General features: G+C 48.0%; 1 protein-coding gene across 1 annotated transcript; it reads right to left on the bottom strand.

Annotated features, from left to right (window-relative positions):
- Positions 1-283: 283 nt before the first annotated feature.
- Positions 284-22,532, bottom strand: SDC1 (syndecan 1). Its single transcript, XM_042825630.1, has 5 exons — positions 22,218-22,532; positions 4,952-5,033; positions 3,620-4,110; positions 3,279-3,408; positions 284-2,539 (listed from the first exon to the last, which is right to left on the bottom strand). The coding sequence occupies exons 1-5, from the start codon at positions 22,272-22,274 to the stop codon at positions 2,373-2,375; spliced, it is 927 nt and encodes a 308-aa protein (XP_042681564.1). The 5' UTR covers positions 22,275-22,532; the 3' UTR covers positions 284-2,372.
- Between the last annotated feature and the right edge of the window lie 545 nt (positions 22,533-23,077).

Below are 23,077 nucleotides of genomic sequence, written 5' to 3'. Positions count from 1 at the left end.
TGTAGCCTTTTCCACCCCGTCAGGAAAGCACAGTATGATCTGCCTTCACACTGGTCTCTGCTCCAGCCTATCTGTGTGTGCACAGTGAAGCGGCTTGCCACCAACCTGGCATCCAGAGCAGGGGAGAGCCTTCCCCATTCCAAGCTGAATCTCCTTATGTTCAGCACCACACCTCACATTTCGTACTTAGAATTCAAATTCTTTAAAGGCATGGAAAGTCTCACAAACCTCATCTACTTTGTGAAGCACAATACGGAGCAACACTCACAAGCTGGACACATTCTTGCCAAAATGCCATTTATTGCAGTATACCTTTACACGGCATACAGATATCCGAATGTTGCATCTTCTGTTAGAACTTGTATTTCATTTGTACCACTTAAATAACACAGAATGTCGTGTTTGTTTCACAAACTGTCAGTTTAGACTACCAAAATATACAGTTTTTCCTTTCCCTCAGCAAGGTTCTGAGGTACAACTGAAGTTTACCATTTCATCTTCCTGTGCTTTACAAGAATCTTTTCATAGATAAACCTATCAAACAACATTTCTACATTCCTATACAAAGCAAAGAATTACAGCTGAAATTAACACCGTCTGGTTGTTGCATTAACCTATAAAAAAAATCATTCAGTTAAAAAAAAAAAGACATAATGGACTTTGCAGCTTTACTTAAAAAACAGCCAGCTACATGTATGCACAAGTGTTTCTTAGGCATCAAGAAGAGTTTTGAATCAAAAAGTGTTTTTTCTTGGGCTTGTAGGGAAGGCACTGATTTTAGCTGCATAGCAGCTCAGGAGTGTTTTATACTTCATTTAATTGTACAGGTTTTTGAGTTTTAGTGTTAATGTGCAACATTTCTACCAGCTGTCGCAATGCTCTCCAGTATTCTCCAATCATTCCCTCTGGCTCACCAGCACAAAAACGTACATCAGCTGTAAATGCTCCTCCACCCCCCATGCCTTCTGTGCTGAGTGATGTCCAACTGACCTTGTGAGGTGCTAGGCGAAGGCAGAGCAGAAGTAAGGCTTGTGCAGAACACCACACTTCTCTTCCTGCTCGGTTTGAGATGCTCTGGAGAACTCCAAACCCTCAGTGAGGCTTCGGTGCCTTCCATGTGGCAATGCATTGACCACCAAGAGCGTCAGGCATCCAGACTTCCCTCAGGAGGTGCTTCTTAACCCTTGCTAGTCTGACATCCCAAGGGTTGCTTCTCTGCAAAGTGCAGGAACAGCCCCTGAAGAGAGGCATTCCAGAGTCACGAGAGTCAAGCACATCAACTTGTATATATTTAAGGTCATCTACACTAAGCCTTCATCAGGCTTGTGTCAGATGCTGCGTTTCTCTACTCCTTAGCTGCAAAATTACAATATGCTGCTTTCTACCTTACACCCCCTGTGCCAAGGTTTTCTGTACTGTAGGAGGCAGGCCACAATCGGAGACAACTCTGTAAGCAGTGCACAGAGTGGTATGTGCTACAACGTGACATCAGTCATCTGGCAACTACACAGCACAGGTTGGAGTATTTACAGCAGGGCAGCCAAGAAGACTCAGCTCTGAAGAAGAGGGAATATCTGAGATGAGATTGCTTAGAAAAATCCATTTCTTACCAAAGCCTAGAATAGGCAAGATGGTGATGAGACAGACCAATGCAACTGGCAAAATGAAATCTCTACTTAGTTTTTGGGTCTTTAGGTTGGTTTGGTTTTAGTATACGTGCCAGCTGCATAGGAGCTGGTTCAGCATATGGGATAACATTGTGATCTTTCCCAAATATAAGTTATTCTAAACCACTAAGTCATTTGCTTACCCCTCCCCTCACACCTCCTTTCACTAGCAATCATGTTCAGCATGATGTTTCATAGGCATTAAATGCTCCAAGTATGGCAGCTAGAAAGAGCTAGAGTATTGCAGTGTACCAAACTTCTGCCCAGTGCAGCCATTTGTTACACTTAAAAACACATCTATGAGTTAAATAGGAAGGATCCCTGCAATAGAGAATTTGAGCACTGTTAATCATTTATTCTTGCCATCCCTTTCCCTAAATATCAAACGGTTCATACATACAGTGCTCCTTTATCTTCTCCCCATCGCCTGCCCAAGCAGTCTTTAAGATAAACCAAAGCGAGTTTAGGAACTTGCAGTCCCACTTCTGTTTAAAAAAAAAAAAAAAAAAGTTGTGCAAGAAAGCAGGGAACGTTCAGTGAATCCAGATCTACTTTGTAGTTATAAAATTTCCAACGGCAAGGTGGTAAGGGCAAATAACCCAATGATCATATGGCTTAAGTTCAATGCAAAGCGCACTAAGAGGTCCATGTGCAGGGAGAGAAGAGTCCAAGAAAGATGTAACGAAGTGTCCTGAAGATCAGTGTTTATGCATAGAACTCCTCTTGTTTGTGTGGTTTTTGGTATCCTCCGTTAGACTGTTTCGGTTCGTCCAGTGAATAGCTTCCTTCGTCTTTTTTCTTCATTCTGTACAGCATAAATGCAACTAGAAACACTGCGAACACCAAGCCAACCAGTCCTCCAGCAATAACACCTAGAAGGGGGGAAAGACACAGATTACTCCAGACGCCATGCCAGCTAACACTGGTATGATTGTGTGCTTCCAGGCTGTTCCTTAAAGCGTGGTCCCTGAATTCATTATATGCAAATATGAATTTGTCCTTTTGCCCCGCCAAAACAGTCACTCCTCCATTGCCAAGAGCCCACTCATCTACATGAGGTAAATAATAGAATCATACACTGGGTTGGAAGGGACCTTAAGATCATGCAGTTCCAATCTCCTGCTATAGGCAGGGACACCTTCCTTCAGACCAGGTTGCTCACAACCCCATCCAGGCTGGCCTGGAATGCTTCCAGGGAGAGGGCATTCACAACCACACCAGGCAACCTCTTCCAATGTCTCACCATCCTCATCTACAAATCTACTAAAGATCTCCCACTGGGCCATGCTGCAGAGCACCAACAACAGAGCCAGACAGTGTGCAGAACTCTAGAAAATGGACCCAAGCAGCATTAGGGCAGTTTTACAGTAATTTTTCAGTGAAGGAACTTAGAATTTCAGATAACTAGTGGTGACTGCTTTGCTATTATCAGATTAATACGTTGTCCCCATCAGGGTTTTCAGCAACACAGAATCATGAACCACCCTCATTTCAGAGAGGTCTAGCATAAAAGCTTCACTCTCATGCTCTGAGACATACTTGTAGAGCTGCAGCTTCTGCTGCCTGGGAGGCTCCTATGAGAGCCAACTAGAAATCCAGAATATCAGGTACCTCCAAGAACTTCTTTTCTGTCCATAATTCCCGAGGCTCCCGCTGCTTTGGCATTCCTCCCAGAGTCAGCCGGCACTTCAGAGTCCTGGGTAGGGACCAAGTCCTCATCTTTAACCAAGATGAAGTCTCCCTGTTGGGATGTACAAAGCAGGTTATTCATGTTTTTCATCACGTCTATTTCTATAGCTACATTTTTTTTCTTCTCTAAACCCCCCTACCAATATAAAGGATAAAACTGATCATTTGTTTGCACAAATTATCAGCCCTTCCTGCAAACCAGCCTTACTACATACAACCAGAGCAATCTGCCTGGAAAGGGTACCAAAGCTACCAGTCCTCACCGGGTCTCCTGATCCATCTTCAGAAACCTCCTCATGTGTAGGAGCGAGGTCGCCTGGAGCTGTTGTGGGAGCAGCAGCGATGTCCCCCTCCGGACGGGTGGTAGAGTTGGTCTCAGGCACATCTTTAGTGCCTGGCATCTCAGAGCCAGGGGTTTTAGGTTTGAGCTCATGGACTGTGCCTGAGGCTTCTGAAGGAATTACATGAAGCACCGAAGGGAAGCGAGTAGTAGGACTTCTTGCCGTTGTTACAACTGTATTGTCTGTGGGCTTCTCATCAGGTGAGCCCAACAAGGGTGTTTCATCCTTCACAGCTACAACTGGCTCCTCTGTCACTACACGACTAGTTGCAGGTGGAGTTGTTACTTTCTTTTCAGTTCGGCTCTCAATCTCAGGAAACAGCTTTTCATTGAAAACCCCTGGTGTTGCCAGTAATGAGGAATTAGTCGGATCTGTTGCCGTTCTCCAGGTGAGAGACTGGTCAGGCAGGGGACCTGCAAAACAAAAAATATCCCCAGACAGCTTAGAGACCTGTTGATGCTATCTGCAGGATGCTGGTCTAAAGGAGGAAGCTCAACCTGCACAGCCAATTTCTGCAGTAACAGCTATTCACTTTTCTAACTCCTCTTTTTCAGCATAGTAAGAAAGGCACAGATCAATTCCATATAAAATACAAGCACGTAGCTGGAGGGAAGCAGAATGATACCATGGCTTAGTTTCCAATAGCTTGCTTTTTCCTCACTGGCATCTCCTCAACTTCAATCCAACACTGAATGTCAAAAGGTGCCTCTCATGCCTGTAAGTAATCATTCTGACAGACTTTTTCCCCACCCTAAAAACCTTTTATAACATTTAAAAAAAAACCAAAAAACTACAGCCCATAGGAAATATGATAAATATCAGAAATATGATGAAATCTGATGATAAAGTATGTGCTGGATGTATGCTGGCAAGTAGGTTCACACACCCTCAAACGGTATCTCCTTCCAGCTCGTGAGAGAGGCCAAACACCCTTCTTATAGTCTCCTGCCTCACAAGTGAAGAATTACTGCAGTTTCATACTTCTGCAAGCAATGTATCAGCAGGGACATATGGTATACCTGCTTCTGCTCCATTTCAATACTCCTACAATTCATTTTCTCCTAATTGTTTGTCTCTGGAGCAATACAAGACAAACAGGTCAGGCTCCTTTTCTGTTCCAAAGCCAATATGCTGGGATATGTGTGATTATTCTTCCCCCCAGCCTCCTTTTAGCCAGGATGTTCACGATGTTCATCCAGACCTTGGCTCACTGGAAGGATGAAAAAACTAACAGTGCAAATGCAAGTTACTCACCTGCACCTGAACCTGAGAATCCATCATCGTCGTCACCGGAAGAATCGAGATCTTCAGGAGGAAGGTTCAGATTTGTAGTTTGCTTTAAAGAGAAGGGGAAAAGATGTTGGTGATACAATTGCTTAAACTAACTGTGCTGTTTGTGTGAAGTCCTCTAAGGGCTCCTGAAGGTTGCACAAACTTTCTCTGCTCAGACTACATTTTCTTATCATTCTTCACTCCTCCTGCCCCAGAAAAGCAGTTTGTCAGTCTTGCTGTCTCCCTTCTCTGTGCTGCGTACAGGCGGCACTTACTTTGGGAAAGTAGAAAGCAAGGAATACGTTCAGAAAGCTTCATCTTGGCAGCAGCCAATGCTCAGTCCATACACAACATAACCATGCTGCTTTAAGTTCCAGCTCCTCACATCTTTGCTGTCTACCAACCTGTTCAACTGGTGATTTCCTGCATCACTTTTAAGGGAAGGAAAGGAAGGGGAAACAGAGTACTTTGGTTTCTCTGTCTTTCTGAGCCCTTCCAATGCTGTTGTGCTATCTGAAGCCAAAGCATTTAATGAAGTGGAATGAGATTTGCTTTTAAAAAGCGTGGACACTCGTATCAAGTTCTGAGATAGAAGCCAGTCTTACCTGTAGGAGAATACAGCCCTGAGCTCTCTCCCTGCGTTGTACAAGGAGCACAATAAACAGCAGCCAAACTTAGTGCCAAAGGAAGAGGCCAAACCCCTGCTTTGTTCCACCATTGAATTACCACAACCTAACCAGTCACTGCTTCTGAATTTCATCTTTCCTCATTTAACTACATTTCCAGTATCTTCACACACAAACACACGCCCTATTTCAGAATGGCTGAGGTGAGAAGGGATCTCTGGGTGGCCCAACCTGTGCTTAAGCAAGGAGCATGAAATCTATGCCCTGTGCTCTGTCACCCTCAGGGTAAGGAATTTTCCCCTATGCTCAGACAGGAACTTCTGTGTTCATTAGTGCCCTGTGCCTCCTGTCTTGTCACTGGGCACCACTGAAAAGAATCTGACCCTTCCTCTCAAAAAGCCCTCACCATCCCTTTCCAGCCCTGCCCAGTCTTCAAGTCTAGCAGGTACTGCACCATCTAACTAAGGTCTGTCTCCCATTTTGGCTTTAGAGGGACCGTGAAATCTGAGTTCATTTACACAAAAGCAGGAGCAGGTATCCTTACTGGCCTTGCACCAGGCCCACTGTAACTCCTGTATGCATCAATACAGTGTTGTTTAGAAACAAGGCTATTTCCATTCTAAGAAGTCATCCAGCAGCGGAATGATGTCACACAAAGCAACTGAATTTCCTCATTGTCAACTTTGTTACTTATACAGCTGTATTTATTCACTCCATTTCTTTTTAATGCATTGGGTTTGTACAGTTTTCTTTCCCTTCCTTTCTGCCTTACCCATTCCAGATGCTTCTATAGAACAATTCATTCCCAAGGTGGTTAACTAGCCCATTAGATGTTTAAAAGGCTTGACGTCTCAGAACACAAATAAGCAGGCAGCCTGTCAACAACTTATTCACATCCATGACCTCACCTCTTCAAAGCAATCACTACTGTTAGATAATTTAAGGACAAAAAATAAAAGAACAAGAACACACACATTGAGCCTTTTTAGCATCCTTCTTCGGTTGCCACTTCACTATTGGTAAAAAAATACATGTTTTCTTCAGGCTTCTAGCATACTTCTAGAACAACTTCTAAGTCGTCTTTCAATCTTTTGTTCAGCTGCACATCATGGGCTGATCTGGATTTTCAGATCTGCCCCTGCTTGTCTGCTCTGTGCTTTATGCACTCATCCATGGAAACCAGGTCAGAGAAGCACTTCCTGTATGCTTTCCTGCTCCGTCCAAGGCCAGTGACTCACCCGAGCTGATCTCACTGCACTTCAAGTATTGAGTACGAACTACTGGTGCTGAAAGAACATGGAAAGACTGCCAGGCTTCCCAAATTCCACTCCCTTGATCTTTCTTCCTTTCCAGTAAGTTCAGAAGCCAAGTCAGGCTTCATAAACAACACCACTGGGGCGGACTGGGGGACTGAGAGCGTTTTTCTCCAACTTCAGTTCCATCAGCACCAGAAATCACAATCCTTTGTTCTGTCAGCCAGCTTGGCTTTGGGTGCAAAAGGGGGATACAGTTCCCTCCAAGGTTTTAGCTGAAGAATGTGACTACCAAGACAGGCTAAGATCTGACACCACAGTCTTTATCTAGGATCAGCATTAACTTCCCTCCAAATCTGAACCTTCAGAGGTAGCTTATACAGGATTTCTAAGAAACCTCAGGAGACATTACAGAACCACTTGCATGTTTTACCAGTAGGAATGCCCACAAAGTGATGTAATTCACGACACCATCCAATTTCATGACACAAACATCAAGGCAAATCTATGTAACTGTTTACTTATACTCTTCTTACTCCATGAATTGTAGCTTCAGAAGGTGTGAAAAGCAATGTCCTTCTGACACCACAGAATTTAAGCACTGCAGGAAGGTCATGCTTCTGTAATGATTTGCTGTTGCTGAAGAACTTCAGACATAAGGCTAACGTAAGACTGTGACTCAAAGCAGCACTGGAAGAGATGGAACTAATCCAGGTTTGGATTAAAAATAGAAGAGGCACCGTGCTGTTCAGACAAACACACACCTCATGGTCAAGGTTCATCTGTGACCTTTCACTGCAAATGACTTTCACCAAAGGGAGAGGTCTGGGTTAGTCAAGAGGATGAGGAGTGAAGAACAGATAGAACTGCCAGGCTGTGTTATAGAAGTTGTTATAGAAGTGCTGGAAAGAAATCAAAGCTTCACTCTGCTGAAAACTCTGCATCACACCAGCTACTGTGTGTACAGCAGGTGTGCTTTTAGAAATCACTTCTATCATCACCCAGCTGAATTTTCAGACCCCTGGAATTACTCGCAGACGATTCACATTATGCAAGAGCTGCTCTGAAAGTAATGCTTGCTATTTCATTATGTTGGCCCATGAGGTCAGAGGTGGATGTCAGTGGCATGGCAGCAGAGATCCAACCTTCCCACCAATACATCCCCATTACATGTTATTGCCATGTGACAGACAGCAGCAGAGGGGCAGTCTGGAGTCTGGAGCATGGAGTCTGACATGGAAGTGTGGATGAAGCAAAGGTGAGCAAATGAATTCCTTCAGGCAGAAAAAAAAAACGTTCAGCAGACATCAATGAATGTCAGTGCATGCTATTTCTGGAGATCAAAGAGTGGTGTGAGCACAGTGAGGCAGTGGGTGCTGCTTTCCAGCAGTGGCAACAACAACATTAAAGATAAGCCACGCTCCAGGCAGCCATGCAGATTTCTACAAGTGTGGCATACATGCTCTTGCACATCACTAACAAAAATGCACAGCTCATGGCAGTAACTATGTTGAAAAATAGTGCTTTGTAGCAGAGAATTTCTTCTATCCACCAGCGTCACTGCACTCTTTGTATCTGTTGTATTTTCCACAGAAATAAAGAAAAGGCATGACTTTTGGAGTAGCCTACATAACTGATGAGACTGGATGAACACAGTTAAGTACAGCTGTGGATCCTTTATGGACAGAGCTCTGATGGCACTTCTTGTATTCTAGTTGAAGATTTGGTGATTTTGCTATTGCACTTACAATGTTTTTTACTTGAAGAAAATAGATAGAATTATAGAATCATTAAGGTCCAAGATGAAGAAAATCATCTCATCCAACTATCAACCCCATGATTCAAAAGCTTTTTTTTTTTTTTATTAATTATTTTTAATGCATCTCATACAACAGACCAGAAATACTTGCCAAGCACAGCAAAACCCTTTGTGATTTGGTGTCACTGATCTCACAGAATGGACAGGGTTGGAAGGGACCTCAAGGATCACAAATCTCCAACCCCCTGCCACATGCAGGGCCACCAACCTCCCCATTTAATACCAGACGAGGCTGCCCAGGGCCCCATCCAACCTGGCCTTGAGCACCTCCAGGGATGGACAAGGCATCCACAGCCTTTCCGGGCAGCTGTTCCAGCACCTCACCACTCTCCCTGTAAAGAACTTCTCCCTGACATCCAACCTAAATCTTCCCTCCCTCAACTTCAAACCATTTCCCCTTGTCCTGCAGTTGTCAACCCTATCAAAGAGTTGATTCCCCTCCTGTTTGTAGGCTCCCTTTAGGTACTGAAAGGCTGCAATGAGGTCACCCCGCAGCCTTCTTTTCTCCAGGCTGAACAAGCCCAGCTCCCTCAGCCTGTCCTCATAGGGGAGGTGCTCCAGTCCCCAGATCATCTTTGTGGCTCACCTCTGGACCCTCTCCAACAGCTCCCTGTCTTTTTTGTACTGGGGGCTCCAGACCTGGACACAGTACTCCAGATGGGGCCTCACAAGAGCAGAATAGAGGAGGACAACTACCTCCCTGTCCCTGCTGGCCACCCCTCTTTTGATGGAGCCCAGGATACCATTTGCCTTCCGAGCCACAAGGGCACAACTGCTGGCTCATGTTAAGTTTTTCATCCATGAAGACCCCCAGGTCCTTCTCTGCAGGGCTGCTCTCAAGGATCTCAGTTGCATAACACGACAGATAAGCATTTTACCAGCACTTCCGATAGCGCTGAGCAGTGCCTATTAAGCACTTCCTCAAGTCTCAAGCAGCCCGTCTAGGGGAAACCCTCGGGAAGCCGTTGGGTTCTGCTCTCACTGAGGGCTGCATTGTTACACAACAATAGCTATTCAGTTCTGCTGGGACAACCAGAAAGCTGCTCGGTGGCATCTTCAATTTAATCAAGAACTTTCACAATTCATTAGCAATATTATTGGCTCCAGAAGTCTGACACACACCAGACTTGGAAAGAAAAAAATCTAAAGCATCATTCCTACCCATTCTTCAGTCTTCATCTTGCTCCCAGTCTCTACCCAAGAATCCTCCTCAATCCCTGCTCAAGCAGGGATCTATCTCAAGCACTGTCTCACGATGCAGGGAAGATTTATAGTTTATTAGTTGATTTCACCCCACCCAAACTGGGAGCCACATTTCTTTAATTTCAAGTCGGGGTGTATGTAAAAGGAAGCAGCACATTTCAAACTGCTCTTTGAGGTAAGCAAAACCACTGGCTTTGCCACAAGCTGCTACAAGCCCTGAACTAGATTAGGGGTGATTTGTATCCCACTCACATTAATCCTAGTTAGTGATCAGCCAATTACAGCAGCGTCAAAAACACCTGAAATCCTCCATTACCTGAATAATGCTGTTAAATTTGCACATTTGTTTCTCTGAGTCGTAAATCCTCCTCACTGAGCTGAGAAGGAATGAGCTCTTCCAGCTCAAACACCTCCCTGAGCACCCTACAAGATTCTGCCAGCATTATGGGAAGCAAAACCAACAGCCTGCCATGCTGTTTGAAGAGATTTACACTAATAAGTATTTGCTTTCTAATTTGCCTACCACATATTACGCTGCAGACTTATACAAGGATTTGAGCAGCCCCAAAATAAACCCACGTGAAAAGGTCTCTTTGATCTTTTTCTACATATTGAAGGACAATTCTGTTAGGAGGGCTAGCTCTGCTATCTGAGGCAGGGCAGCCTGAAGAGCTTCTGGCCTCAAAATATTTATATTAGTGCGTGGGAAGATAAAACCTCCTGCTGAAAGAAACTTTAGCTTTGTTAAACCTTGATATTCTGCAGTTAATAACCCACACATGATTAACTCCAGTCCCAGCTCTCCAGAGTCTTCAGACAACCTCGACTGTTCAGCAAAAAGAAGGCAGAACCACCACCAACCTCACCTCTATCCTCCTCCCGCAGCCTGCTAGCACTGTCAGCCATGTGTACCCTTCATTTTAATGGACAGACTTAAATTTTGGGGTTGCTGAAATAGAACTGATACTCTTTATGTGACAAGTCTGAAGCGACACTGGTGTGCACATCTGACTCGTTAGAAGCCAACAGCAGCATGGCAATATCAGTATCTCAGCTAGCAGCTCTTCCAGATGTTCCTCCTGTCATTCCCCAGCTCAGGATAAGCAGCCTGGTGATGCTGCAGGTTAGTGAAATAGTTCTCACCTCAGAGGTGCCAAAGAAGCAGGCTAGCAGCAAAGGTCAGAGCAGAAAGCCAGCTACAGACTGTTCCCCAGGCAGCCCACAGACTGCACGGAATCACAGAACATCCCATAGGAACAGGCCCACAGGATCACCGAGTCCAACTCCTGGCTCCACACAGGACCACCCAAAATCCAGACCCTGTCTCTGAGAGCAGTGTCCACATGCTCCCCAAACTCTGGCAGCTCAGAGCCCACTGCCCTGGGGAGCAGTTCCAGGGCTCAAACACTCTTCATATAGCTATTCCATATGCACTGCAGCTACAGCTCTATTAGCTGCAGTGCCTCACCTGCTCGCTACCACACTGTTGCCCAACCACCATTACATCTCCTCCTTACTGTGACAGGGCAACTTTTGTAATTAAGTAGGGCCAAAACCCAGCAATCAACATGCCAAGAGTGAAAATGAGACAGCTTGTCACCATCAGCTTGGGTTTCACATTCTGCAGCACAACCCTTTCAACTGCAGTTCAACCCCACCGCCTCCTGCACAAGGAGTCACTCCCTGGACTGTCCCCCCGTATTCATGCAGTCTTGTGGTGACCCAGATCAGGGAACTGGTCTGGTTAAAGAAGGAAAAAAAACAACAAAGAAAACCAACACTGTCATGCAAATAATTTTCCAGCAAGACCAGTTCTCTGCTCAGCGCACGAATGCACGAGTGTTTGTCTTGGCACAGCACGGCAGCCAGGGCTGCTGCAGCAGTTCCTACAGCATCACAGCCCGGGTTCCTGGGATGCTGACACACACTCAGCACCCTGAGGCAGAGGGGCCATGAGATACCCTATTGCAGCTGTGCATTATGGAAATGTGCATCACCACCCTCCGACTGCAGGCAGCATGCACAGCAGAGGCTGACTCAAAGGACCGCACAGGCTTATATAAAAGGGAGCAAGCAGAGAGGTTGCTTCTCTTCTGGAGAGTTCCTTTGTTTGGTATGGATAAGGTTTGTTCTTAAGACTCAGTTCTGACACAGCTGAGCTGCCTCCCAACCATCTCTCAGCCAATTCTTCTACATGTTCAGCAGGTCCTTCAACAACACAGGGAAACAAGTCTGTGCTCCTGCTCTCTCACCTGGATGTATCAAACCAGAGAGTTAATACACTCTGCTTTTACTCACGTCAACCTGTTCTGTACAGCCAAGCAATACAGTTCAAGCCAACGATTGGATCTCAACATGCCTACAAACTAGCACCCAGCTTAACTGCACCAGTGGCAGGTGTGGCCTGTCACAATATAGCCCAAGTAGTCACAATCAGAGCTCAGTACCTCATTTCCCACATCCAAGGCAGCCTGTTTGGAAGATGCAGAGAAGCTCTTTCCCCTTAATCTAATCTCATGAGAAGCAGTCAGTTCAGTCTTGTGCTAGAACTGCTCTTCTTTAAGAAGCCTTCGCTACAGCTCTTTAACATACTTGATAGTTCAGTCATATGTTTCTTCAGATAGTACAAGAGAGCCACAGTCAATGCAAAGTCCTGAAGAGCTGCACCTAGCAGATGTAGCAAAAAAAGGCCCAGCAGCTGACAGCATCAGTTCATCCTGGGGAATGACTTACAGCTTCAGCTGGTCTGAGAGATGAGCAGCAAGGTGCAATAGCTGACACCTGGACATACCTAACGTGCCTTCAAATCCTTCCATTTAAGGTCACCAGCATTTCTTAGTTTGTGGTGTACAAGAACTAGCAGCAAAGGTTGAGTTTTGCAGCCAACAGCCTGTTCACTTACTGGATTGGAAAAGCACTGACACAGATTGGCCTAGTTCCACCCAAAGCCAGTGGTGGGCTGCCAGTCCCAGAAACCTTGAGCAATACAGACTGAAAGGCAAGTCTATACTGCAGGTCACATTCTATGAACTACAATCCCTTCCAATGAGGACTTCAGAATCTCAAAACCACTACCCATGCACACAGCACAGGCAAGCATGACCCTCCCGTACAACAATTGAAAGTGACAAGAGCTACAGCTCCTGACACATTTTTCACCCCATACATCCCAACATGCCTAGTTGCTGCAAAGACCAGACATATGACATTGGCAGCCACTTAAATGGAGACTTATCTTTGCAGTGCTACCCTCTAACACATACATACATGTTAACCTTAGGTCTCTAAAGCAGACCTAGCAAAACCAGTCCCTGCGCCCATCCATGTGCTCATCAATACTGCCATAAACAATCTGGTTTGCAACTGGGCACAAATTCCTCTCCTTGCACCATCTCCAGCTGTCCACACTTCCCGTGTTACAGACCATCACTGAAGTCCCAGCAAAGCAAATCAATTCGTTGCAGCTCTTATCTCAAACCCAGTTTTAGACTACATCTTGGCTGCATTAGGCAAACTATTGCCAGCAGGTCAAGAGAGGTGGTTCTTTCTCTCTACTCACTCAGCATTGGTAACGGTTAGGTCCAATTTTGGGCCCCCCCCCGTACGAGATAGACATGGGCATATTGGAGAGAATCCAGTGTAAGGACAAGATAAAGGACAGGAGCACTTCTCCTGTGATCAGTCATTCAGCCCAGGAAGTTCCAGCTCAGAAACTGGACAATGTCTGTGGGAAAGCACGACATGCTCTACAGCTTCTCAAAGTAGGCTGGTGGCACACTGCCTCTCAGCAGCACCAGGAAAATACGCATGTGCCCTGGTCTCTGGGAAGCCTATTTCCTGGGGGACAGATGCCACACAACTTGGCTGGTGGAACTGCTACCCATCTCAAATGAACTCTATTCTTTTGCATCAGCATGAGCAGGGCCACAACTGCACCAGTGTCCTGACCTGAAGAGACGCATTCCCGTAAGTCAGAGGAGACACCAAAACCATGCTACATGGTACTCTGAGAGGGAATAATGATCTGTTCACCTTATGAAGGGAAGTTAACATACAGTTAGGAATAACAACTGCTGGAGGCAGAAAGAAGATATGAGGCAAGAATGAATGCAACTGCAAGCTTGCATTTACTTCTACACCCCACCATTTCCAGCTTGAAGAAAACCAGCATGGATGTGAAGACATTACATCTTCCATTACATTCATGAGTCATGCCACGAGGCCTGTTTTATCCACAGCATCTCACAGCATTGACTAAGCACAGCCCGTTAAGAATGCAGACGCCCTCCCTACCAAACAGCTGCAGCAGCATTAGCATGACTAAGCCATGCACAAAAGGACTGAACATCACCATATACAGCAGTCACACCTCAGGTTGAGAAAACCTCCCTTCTCCAATTCCAAAAGTCCTTTTAAAGAGGCACTTTCAGCTTCACCCCTTCCCTCCACATAGCCTCAGTAGTTCCCAAGTGCTTCTGTGGCAAAGGAAAACAGAGTTGCCAGTATTTCAGGTATTACCAACTTCCTTGGAATCAAGAGCAGTAAGCTAGATGGTCTTTGGGCACAAGCTGGACCACATTTCAGCAAATTATTCTGATGTAGAACACTGGTCAAATTGGACACATTTCCTACAAGAAACACACACTCCCACAACCACTGGAGCATGCAGAAAGATGTGCCCACATAAATGGTGCTGAGATCACGCTCCCAGCACCAGGGCTTCTGCATTCAGGTTTACAGATGCATTGGCAATCCTGCTGGTTAAGACCAAGGTCTGACAGCAGTCACCACTGTCCCGTTCACAGTTAAGTTATGCAATGCCTATAGGAGATTATGGAAGCTGGCTGGTGTATTTCCAAACTGAATCATGAGGGTGTTCGAGTATCATTACAAAGCTGAAGCTTTGAATGAAATCCTCCCTTCAGAAATAGTTGCAGTAAACCTGCTGCTGCAGTTGCACACCAATCACCCATGCTTTCACTCCCTACAGAAAGGACATTAGGCATTTCTTGAGTAAACACCACGTTAAACAAATCGACTCTGATCCAGAGTAGCTCATTCAAACTGCTCAGTGTTGTACCTATAGAGCAGACGAGCGCAAAGCATTCAGTATCAAGTTAGTCTTAGCACAACAGCCCATAGGTCAGACAAGCTTCTGACAAGCAACACCTACAGAACAGTTAGATGCTGAGTAACAGGCTTGGTATAATATTAGATACAGAGGTCAGTGGCTCTGCCTGCCGCTGGGGTTTGGTGCTTGATGATCCTTGAGGTCCCTTCCAACCCAAGCCAACGCATTCTATGAAAACACTGTTCAAACAGCCGTAACTTAAAGATGCTTTGTAGAGAAATACAGTTCTAGGTCTACTCAATGACTACAAGCTCTAGTCGGCACAACAGACCTCTAAAGAAAGCAGAGCATAAAAGACTCCAGGACAGTCTTATGGGCTAACTCCAAAACTGCAGGCTGGGTACTACCAGCACCTTCACTACCACACTGAATGCTTTGCCATTCCAGGTTTGTATTATTTACTTCATGGGTGTCAGGACTGACTGCACAGAATTTCTCCAGCACCTTTTGCTGCTTATCCTGATACACCCTAAAAGGGTCAGTATTCAATGAGAGTCATCATATCCTACTAAGGGCTTTTTTTTTTTTTTTTTTTCCTTTTACTGTATACTGCAGTTTTCACAATTTCCTAATATTCTGGGCCCGCTGCCAGAGACCCTCTGGCTACATGCATACTCCTAAATTAAACAACATAAGTGAACATCCCCAGGCACTGGAATGCAATCTATACCATCAAATTATTAGGTGGATCTCAGGCACAGTTTCAAGCCTTGCCAACTGGTGTGCCCCCAGATGATGCATGGGAACACTCCCCAGCAGGCAACCTGGATGCAGAAGGGAACATGGGGTGTTGCTATGGGATGGGTGAAAAAATAAATAAGGTTTGCTCTGTGATCTGGAACTTAAGTTGGCTACGGGACAGAGTAGCTTCTGGCCCATTTAACTTACAGGAACCAGTATAACATGGAGTCACTTCCCCCTACCCCCACTTCTCCCTTTGGCTGCATGCTGGGGCAGTAGGGGGTAGTACTGAGCATTCAGTGCTTTCTGGCTGTGATAGCTCAGACTTCATATTACTCACTATCACATCTCCCAGCTTCTGTACTAAGAAGCTCCCCACCATTTTCCAGCTACAGAAGCAGGCCGAGGAACTTCTTACAAGTAATTTAAAGATGCTTCAGAGCAGAACTGATGCCACTGGAGGATTAAGCTTGCAGCTTCCCTGTTTGGGGCCATGAGTCAGTTGATGTAAGTGCCCGATAGCAGAGCACTCCTTTGCCACTGCCCAGACATGCCAGAGTCAGCCTCCTTTGTTAGTTAGGTGCTTTGTTTGCTGATGGGAAAGTAGTCACAATCTAGATGATTCCTCCATTAGGACCGAAAGAGATTTAGAAGTCAACGCTGTCTAGCTGCAGGCTGTTAGGCAAGTTTCGGTGCAAGCCTCACTACCACTCTTCCACTGCACACAGGTGCTACCTGAAACATGGCAGAGCCAGCAGGGTAGGTAAGTCTCATTCAGCCATCAAATCTGCCAGGAGAGAGGCTCTACTGCAGTTTCATTAGCACAGAGTACAGCTGAGCACTGGAAAAATACCACGTTACTGTTTGCGTCTGATATTAATTCAAGCAAAGTCTGTGGTTCCTTTGGTTTGAACTTTTACTCCTCTTACCTCTCAACCACATGACCAAAGACAGCCTGGGCTCTGTCACTAAAGAAAGTGCCTATTAGCTGGCCAGTGGGATAATAGGGCTTCTCTTCTGCTTGCTTTGTTAGACACAGGATGCCCTGAGCTCCTGTAGGAGTGCAGAGCACAAGCACACAAGCCTCCCACATCACCTATCCTGGGGTCAGGGCTACAGCCTACACATCCTGCTGTCAGCTGGTCAACAAACTGCACAAGACAGAGTAACCTGCATGTGTATGTACACCTCTTCCCCCGTTAGCCTCAGAAGTATACCACTAGGCATCATTTCCTGTTTTGGGGCAGGAAAGAGCCAGGTAATCTCTTCCTACAACACTAGAGCTGCTAGCTGACCCAAGAAAGCAGACAAAGGCTCTCACCAACACAGCCACAGCAGTACTGCCAGGACGCAGGGCTTCACAACAGCTCTCATCTGGAACCAGTTACACTAATCACTGCTTGCTCTCCAGATGGCAGCCTGACTCCACTTTCCTCTGCCCACCTCTGGCTTCAATATGCAGTCTGCTCCCCTAGTAACCCCTAGATGCAAATGGCTGGATGGAGCTGCTGACCGTGTACCACCACCATTAGAAACTAATTAGTAAAGCTTTTCTGTGTTCCACGTGGGACAGCCATGGTCTGCAGTTGCTGCTCAGGAAGCGTTTCTTGATGGCTCCTTACAACTGGAGCAGAGTTCAAGTTGCCTTCCAATTAAGAGGCAATCAGCCCCAGATCACGTGGCACAGGCAGACAAAGGAGCAACCCACTGTAGCATGGCACATATGAATTCAGCTGATGGAGCCAGAGCACCCAGAGAAGCTGTTGCATGAACCGGCTGTACCCTGCAGAAAGCTGCTTGGGTGCCACTGTGCCCAGCACTGCCTGCAGCCAAGCATCAACATATCAGCCTTTGCTCCATCAGAGGCTGAGGACACTGCCATTGCAGCACAGTGAAGTTACAGGGTGGAGCATGAGAGGAGCACAGTCTCCATGAAAAGCAAGACAGCCTGAGTATTTTCAGCTGGTTGGCAAGCGGGTTCCCATCTTTTATCACTGCCTTCAATTTAGCTGGGATTCATTCTGCAAAAGAGGTCCTTAAGGGCTTTCAGGTATCAGAAGAACCCCAAACACTAGGAGACAAAATGAATGGACATAAAAGTGAATCACACGGCAAAAATAAAGTCAATGGGGAAGAGAGTTCTGCCAGAGAGCATGGCAGCAAGATGCATGAGTCAAAACCCCAAGAAGGTTTCAAACTAGAAGCCTTGCAGGAACGCCATAGCTTACAACATCTCTGTGACTCAGTTGTAACTGCAGCTCCAGTGACTCAAGAGGAAGTTCTATTACCAGCTCCATCCAAAGCCCACTAACCCTCTTGGTTCCCATTCAGTGAAGCAGGCCTCACTGGTGAGACTGGTCTCAGCAGTGACACACAAACATTACAGCTGAGCATGGCAAGGAGCCCGAGCTAACAGACTGTTGGATCCAGGCCGGTTCCACGAAACCTAGAACATCAGCTGCAGCCAGGCACTGCTTGAGAAATGGAGGGGTTGGGAAACCACCGCATTAGCAGATGGACCTCCTACAAGCAACTCTTGTGGAGCAACAAATGTTATTTTGCCTTGAGGTGAGACTTCACAGCACAGTAACTTTTCCACCAGCATCTTCACAGCAGAAAGTGCACTACCAGGTTTCAGCCAGGCCAGATAAAGCTCATTGCTGCAGTACAACAGGAGCCCAGCAGAGCAGCAGTTCAAATGGAGCGTGCCAGTTGGCTCTAACTTAGGGACCCGTTAAGAATACTGACCTCAGTGCTCCAAAAGGGACAACCACACGACCTTGGCATTTCAGTGCATCTTCTCAGCACAGAGAAATGAATCTGTAAGACTTAGCAGAAGCCCTCGTGCCTCTGGTCACAACAATTTCCTCTTTGCACCTTCACGATTACGCTTGCATTTCTCCCATCAGAACAGATGGGAGAGGCCAAGATCCAGGGCCCAGCTGTAGTCCCCAACTCCAGCCTCCAGCAGGGCAAGGCTAGGGCATTGTTTGGGGGCACTGACCCAGTTGCACCAGAACAGGAGCGAGCTAAAAGCTGATGTTTCCCACCGCTTTGTTGGTTCTCTTGGCACAGCCACAGCACCTGTTTGGCCTGTTTGTTTATGCAGAGGGACACCAGGAAAGTTGCACAGAGTAGAGCAGCACTTTCAGCTTATCGCTCTCAGATACAGACATAAAGGCATCCATGCTCCCTTATGGTCAAAATGAGATCTAGTCAACAGAAGCCAGACAAGCCACTCACCCTGAAGCAGACACACGGGCTGGTCAAATAACCACTCCGGCTCACCGATTACACCACTGTGATTATAATAAGAGCTCTGCTACCTCGCACACACAAACTCACATTTAGGTGCCTGAGCACTGAGTGAACATTGTCCTGAGGGCTTGTGCCACCTGAGGCACCCCAGGTGTCAGCAGGCACGACAGGGTCTGGCTGTGCTGGAGTCCTGTATTAATAGCTGAAGAGATGTCTAAGGTGACATCTTAGAGGAAATTTAATTAGATGTCAGGGAGACATCTTTCACTGAAAGGCTGGCTGAGGTGCTGACACAGGCTGCTCAGAGAGGGTGTGGATGCCCCACCTCTGGAGACACTCAGGGCTGGGCTGGATGAGGCCCTGGGCAGCCTGATCTGGTGCCAGATTTAAGTGGTTGGCAACAATGCCCACAGCAGGGGGTTGGAACCCAATGGTCTGTGAGGTTCCTTTTGACCCAAACAGTTCTGTGATTCCATGAACTGCAAGCTGCAGTGACTTCACTGGCATCACCTCCTCAGGAAAGAGGTCACCTCTCCCCCAAGAGGATTCCTTCTCTATCTACTACAGCCGGCCCTGCTAAAGCCCCAGCTCCCTAGCTGTGCGATGGCATACACAGTTGTGGAACATCCATCTCAGAGGCATTGCTATGGTCCTTAAACACACAAGAGCCACATCAAACAAGGCTCTACTACACAGGCCACCTGAAGACATCTACACACTAGCAATGCAAAATACATACTTAAAACGGACCAATTTTGCTGCTAAAACAGCAGCCTACACTTCAGGTTAGTGCACTCACTTAATTTTAGAAGGCTTACAAGTTCCCAGCACTTGCTGTAACACGTCTCAGGTTGTTAAAGAGGATTGTTTGGTTTCCAGAAATTTCACAGTGCTGCCATTACAAATGTTAGCTCTTCCAGCCACTTAAAGCCGAGAGCAGCCTGGAACAAAAGGCTTGCACTGGAGCCCCTGCCCCATACCAACCATAGCTTACAGCTCTCTGCTTTGTCAGAGTTGAATCACTGTTTACTGGGAGGGAGCTACCAGCAAGCAAGCATTCACATAGAGAAGCAGTGTTTACAGCACTTGATAAATTATGTGACGCTGCTCTGTGTGTATTCCTGCAGAAGAAAGTGTTTCCTTCTCATCTGCTGCCTACATGTTTAATAAGCGAGCTGGGCTACCTAATTTCTTCTAATTAGCTTACGTTCAGATAGGAATGACATCACTCTTGGAAAAAAAGTTCTGCCTGCTCTGCTAAGGTTGCGTTAACCAACAGTGCACATCTACACCTGCTGGAACAATCCAAACTCTGTCTTCCTCAAGGCACAGGCTGGGTTATCCACTGTCCTGCAGCAGGTCATGCATCCCAGCTTGGCTGGATTCCCAACAAGACTACATCCTAGAGGAGTCTCCCATGAGAGAATAAACAGGCAAACCCATTAGGATGTGTCAACCTTCTTATTTCAAGAAAAGCAGTGCTTCTGTTATTCCAAAGAGGGAACTGAATGTCATACAGGATGTTTGAGCAAGGCAGTGTCATCTTGAGGACATAGTAGGAACCCCCTTATTATTCCTGCATGTAAGAGCAGCCAGAAAGAAAACTGCTGTTGTTTGGCTCCTTTCTTGTCCTGGCTGCTTAGCAAAGCCCCAGAGCAATAGTCAAGGCCAAGTGATATGCCAGAGGCAGACCACCAAGAGCCAGGCAGACCCATAAGAATGCAACCCAGCAAAAGACCAGCCCAGGTCACTCTGCTTCCCATGCCCAACACTGAGTCCTTCTGCCAGTATGACTACAGACTGGTGGGAAAGGCAGCTTCCTCACTGACATTTCAACATGGGAAGTCAGCCACGTGATCCCCAGGAGGGAAGCAGTGATGCTGAGTCACTGCTGGGCACCCAAGGACTTTTACTCCGTGCTCACGCCAGACACTCCTCAACTTGAAGCATCATCCAGCATCTCCCACACACTGGAAAACTCCATGTCAGTGTTCGCCTCATGCCTATATTATGCCTAATAAGAAACATTTATCATAGGGTAATTTTACCCACTCCACTCCAGAGTGGAGTGGGTAAAATCCACTCCAGAGGCCACAAGTAAACTGCAGGTTTTCCACTTTATTTCTTAAGATGCTCACTCAGAAGCAGTGAGTGAGGCCCTCTCCCACGACACAAGGCACCTACACTCACACGCCTGTCCTTTTTAGCCACCTCACAGCCTGACCACTCACCACCACGAGGACCAGACGTCCCAACCTACAGGCAGCATTCAGGCAGGGCAGCACAGCAGAGCTGCAGGTACTGGGCTCAGCTCAGGTCCTGATGTTCCACCACACCTCACCCAACCACTGCTGGAAAGCATCTCCAAAGCACTTCCAAATTACAGTATTGAGTTGGAAAGGACGCTTAATGGTCACCTGGTCCAACTCCCCTGCAGTGAACAGAGACACCTACAGCTCCAGCAGTGCTCAGAGCCCCATCCAGCCTGACCTTGAGTGTCCCCAGGGACGGGGCATCCGCCACCTCTGGGCAACCTGTGCCACTGCTCCCCTGCCCTTACTGTAAAAACTTTCTCCTTGCATTCAGCCTCCATTCGTTTGAAACCATTTCCCCTCGTCCTTTCTCGTGTCCTTTCTCTTCCTAGCCCCCCCGAGGGGCAGAAGACCCCACAAGCGATGCCCCACACGGAGCCCGGGAGCCGCAACAAGTGCCACGCTGCCGGGGAAAGGCAGAGCCGGCAGAGCCATCCTCTGTTCGTGGATGACATCTGGCGGCTGCAGTCGTACGGAAGCCCGGCTGCCGGTCTGACACGCTGCCCTCAGCCCTATGGAGGCTCCGGGCCGCTCCCCGGCAGCACTCCCGGAGCTGGGAGGAGCTCTCCGGCAGAGAAAGAGGGGCTGACGGGGCGGCCGGGACGGCGCACGCCTCGGGGAAGCGCCGAGCCGGGCTCCGGGAGCTCTACGCGAGGCACAGAAGCCCCGGGCGCAGCCTGCCCCACTCACAAAGGACCGCACGCGGGGCCGCGCTCCGGCTCTCCCCGCTTCCCGAGACGCGGCGCGCTCGCTGCCTCGCACTGGGGCGGGGCCGCCAGCAGGTCGCGAGCGGCAGCAGCGGGTCTGGTTTGAATTAAGACTCCCGGAGCACAAAAGGCCACGGGAGCCGCTCCCCCCGCGCTAACCCGTCGACGCGAGGAGCCGAACCCGCGGGGATCCGAACCCGCGCCTCCCGGATCCCCGCCGCCCACGTGCGCCGCTCCTCCCGCCCGCCCGCCGCTCACCGGGACGGCAGCGTGGAAGCAGAGCGCTGCCAGCAGCACGGCCACCGCACGAAGCATCGTCCTCCTCCTCGGCGGGCCTCGGGAGCGCGCAGCTTGCCCTCGCCTCGCTGCTCCTGTCCCGCTCCTCGGAGTGCGCTTTTAAGCGACCGCCGCCTCTCCCCCCGGAGTTTTCAATACATGAACTTCTATTTTCTATCGCTCTTCTCTTCCCCTTCTCGCACTGCCAAACCAGCCTCCCAGCAGCGCTCTGCGGCCGCGAGGAGTTGAACTCTGTCTTTTAATGAACCCACGGCAACAACCTTCACCTTACGGCCACCCCCCTCCGGCCCCGCCCCGCCCCGCCCCGCTCCCCTCGGCCCGGCCCCGCCGCCCGCCCCCGCTTCCTGCCGCCCCGTACCTGCGCGCCGCCCCGCTCCCCCCCGCCCGGAGCCCCGCTCCCCTCTGCCTGCATTCCCGCATTTCCTCTGCGGCGGCGTTGCTCCCGCCGAGCTTCCTTCCTCCTCGCTAAAAATAATGGGAACTTTATAGAGCTCCCTTCCCTTTCCACGGTGGGAACGTCCCGGGGAGGGGCCGCTCCGACCGGCGGGGGCTGCTCCCCAAAAGCGAGGGGGGAGCGCGGCTGTGCACCCGAGTCCGCATGGCACCAAGGACGGGCCTTCTAACGGGGTGACACGAGGTTAAACCACGCTGCCTTGGGTCTCTGCTTCCAGAGCAGCCCCTTCCTGCGTAACTTTGCCCTTTCGAGTTAAAAGCAGCCCGAGTGCGATGGATGATGCCCTCATGATGGGTGAGGGACAGCGGGCGCGGGGCTGTGCTGCCCTGTGTTGGGGGGCACCCAAGGAGAGCCGTAGTCGGCGTTT

Source organism: Centrocercus urophasianus, unplaced genomic scaffold (genome assembly GCF_019232065.1).
Source record: "Centrocercus urophasianus isolate 14NV4802_14NV808 unplaced genomic scaffold, USGS_Curo_1.0 seq_10, whole genome shotgun sequence".
NCBI lineage: Eukaryota > Metazoa > Chordata > Aves > Galliformes > Phasianidae > Centrocercus > Centrocercus urophasianus.
This window is presented reverse-complemented; position numbering and strand designations above follow the sequence as displayed.

What these genes read in the sequence shown, in the direction of transcription:
- SDC1 (XM_042825630.1), bottom strand. Translation starts at nt 22,274, where the DNA reads ATGCTTCGTGCGGTGGCCGTGCTGCTGGCAGCGCTCTGCTTCCACGCT. An exon ending in GCTTCCACGCTGCCGTCCCG is followed by an intron (nt 5,034 to 22,217) that starts GTGAGCGGCGGG and finishes TTCTCTTTAAAG; the next exon opens with CAAACTACAAATCTGAACCT. An exon ending in AAGATGGATCAGGAGACCCG is followed by an intron (nt 3,409 to 3,619) that starts GTGAGGACTGGT and finishes ACATCCCAACAG; the next exon opens with GGAGACTTCATCTTGGTTAA.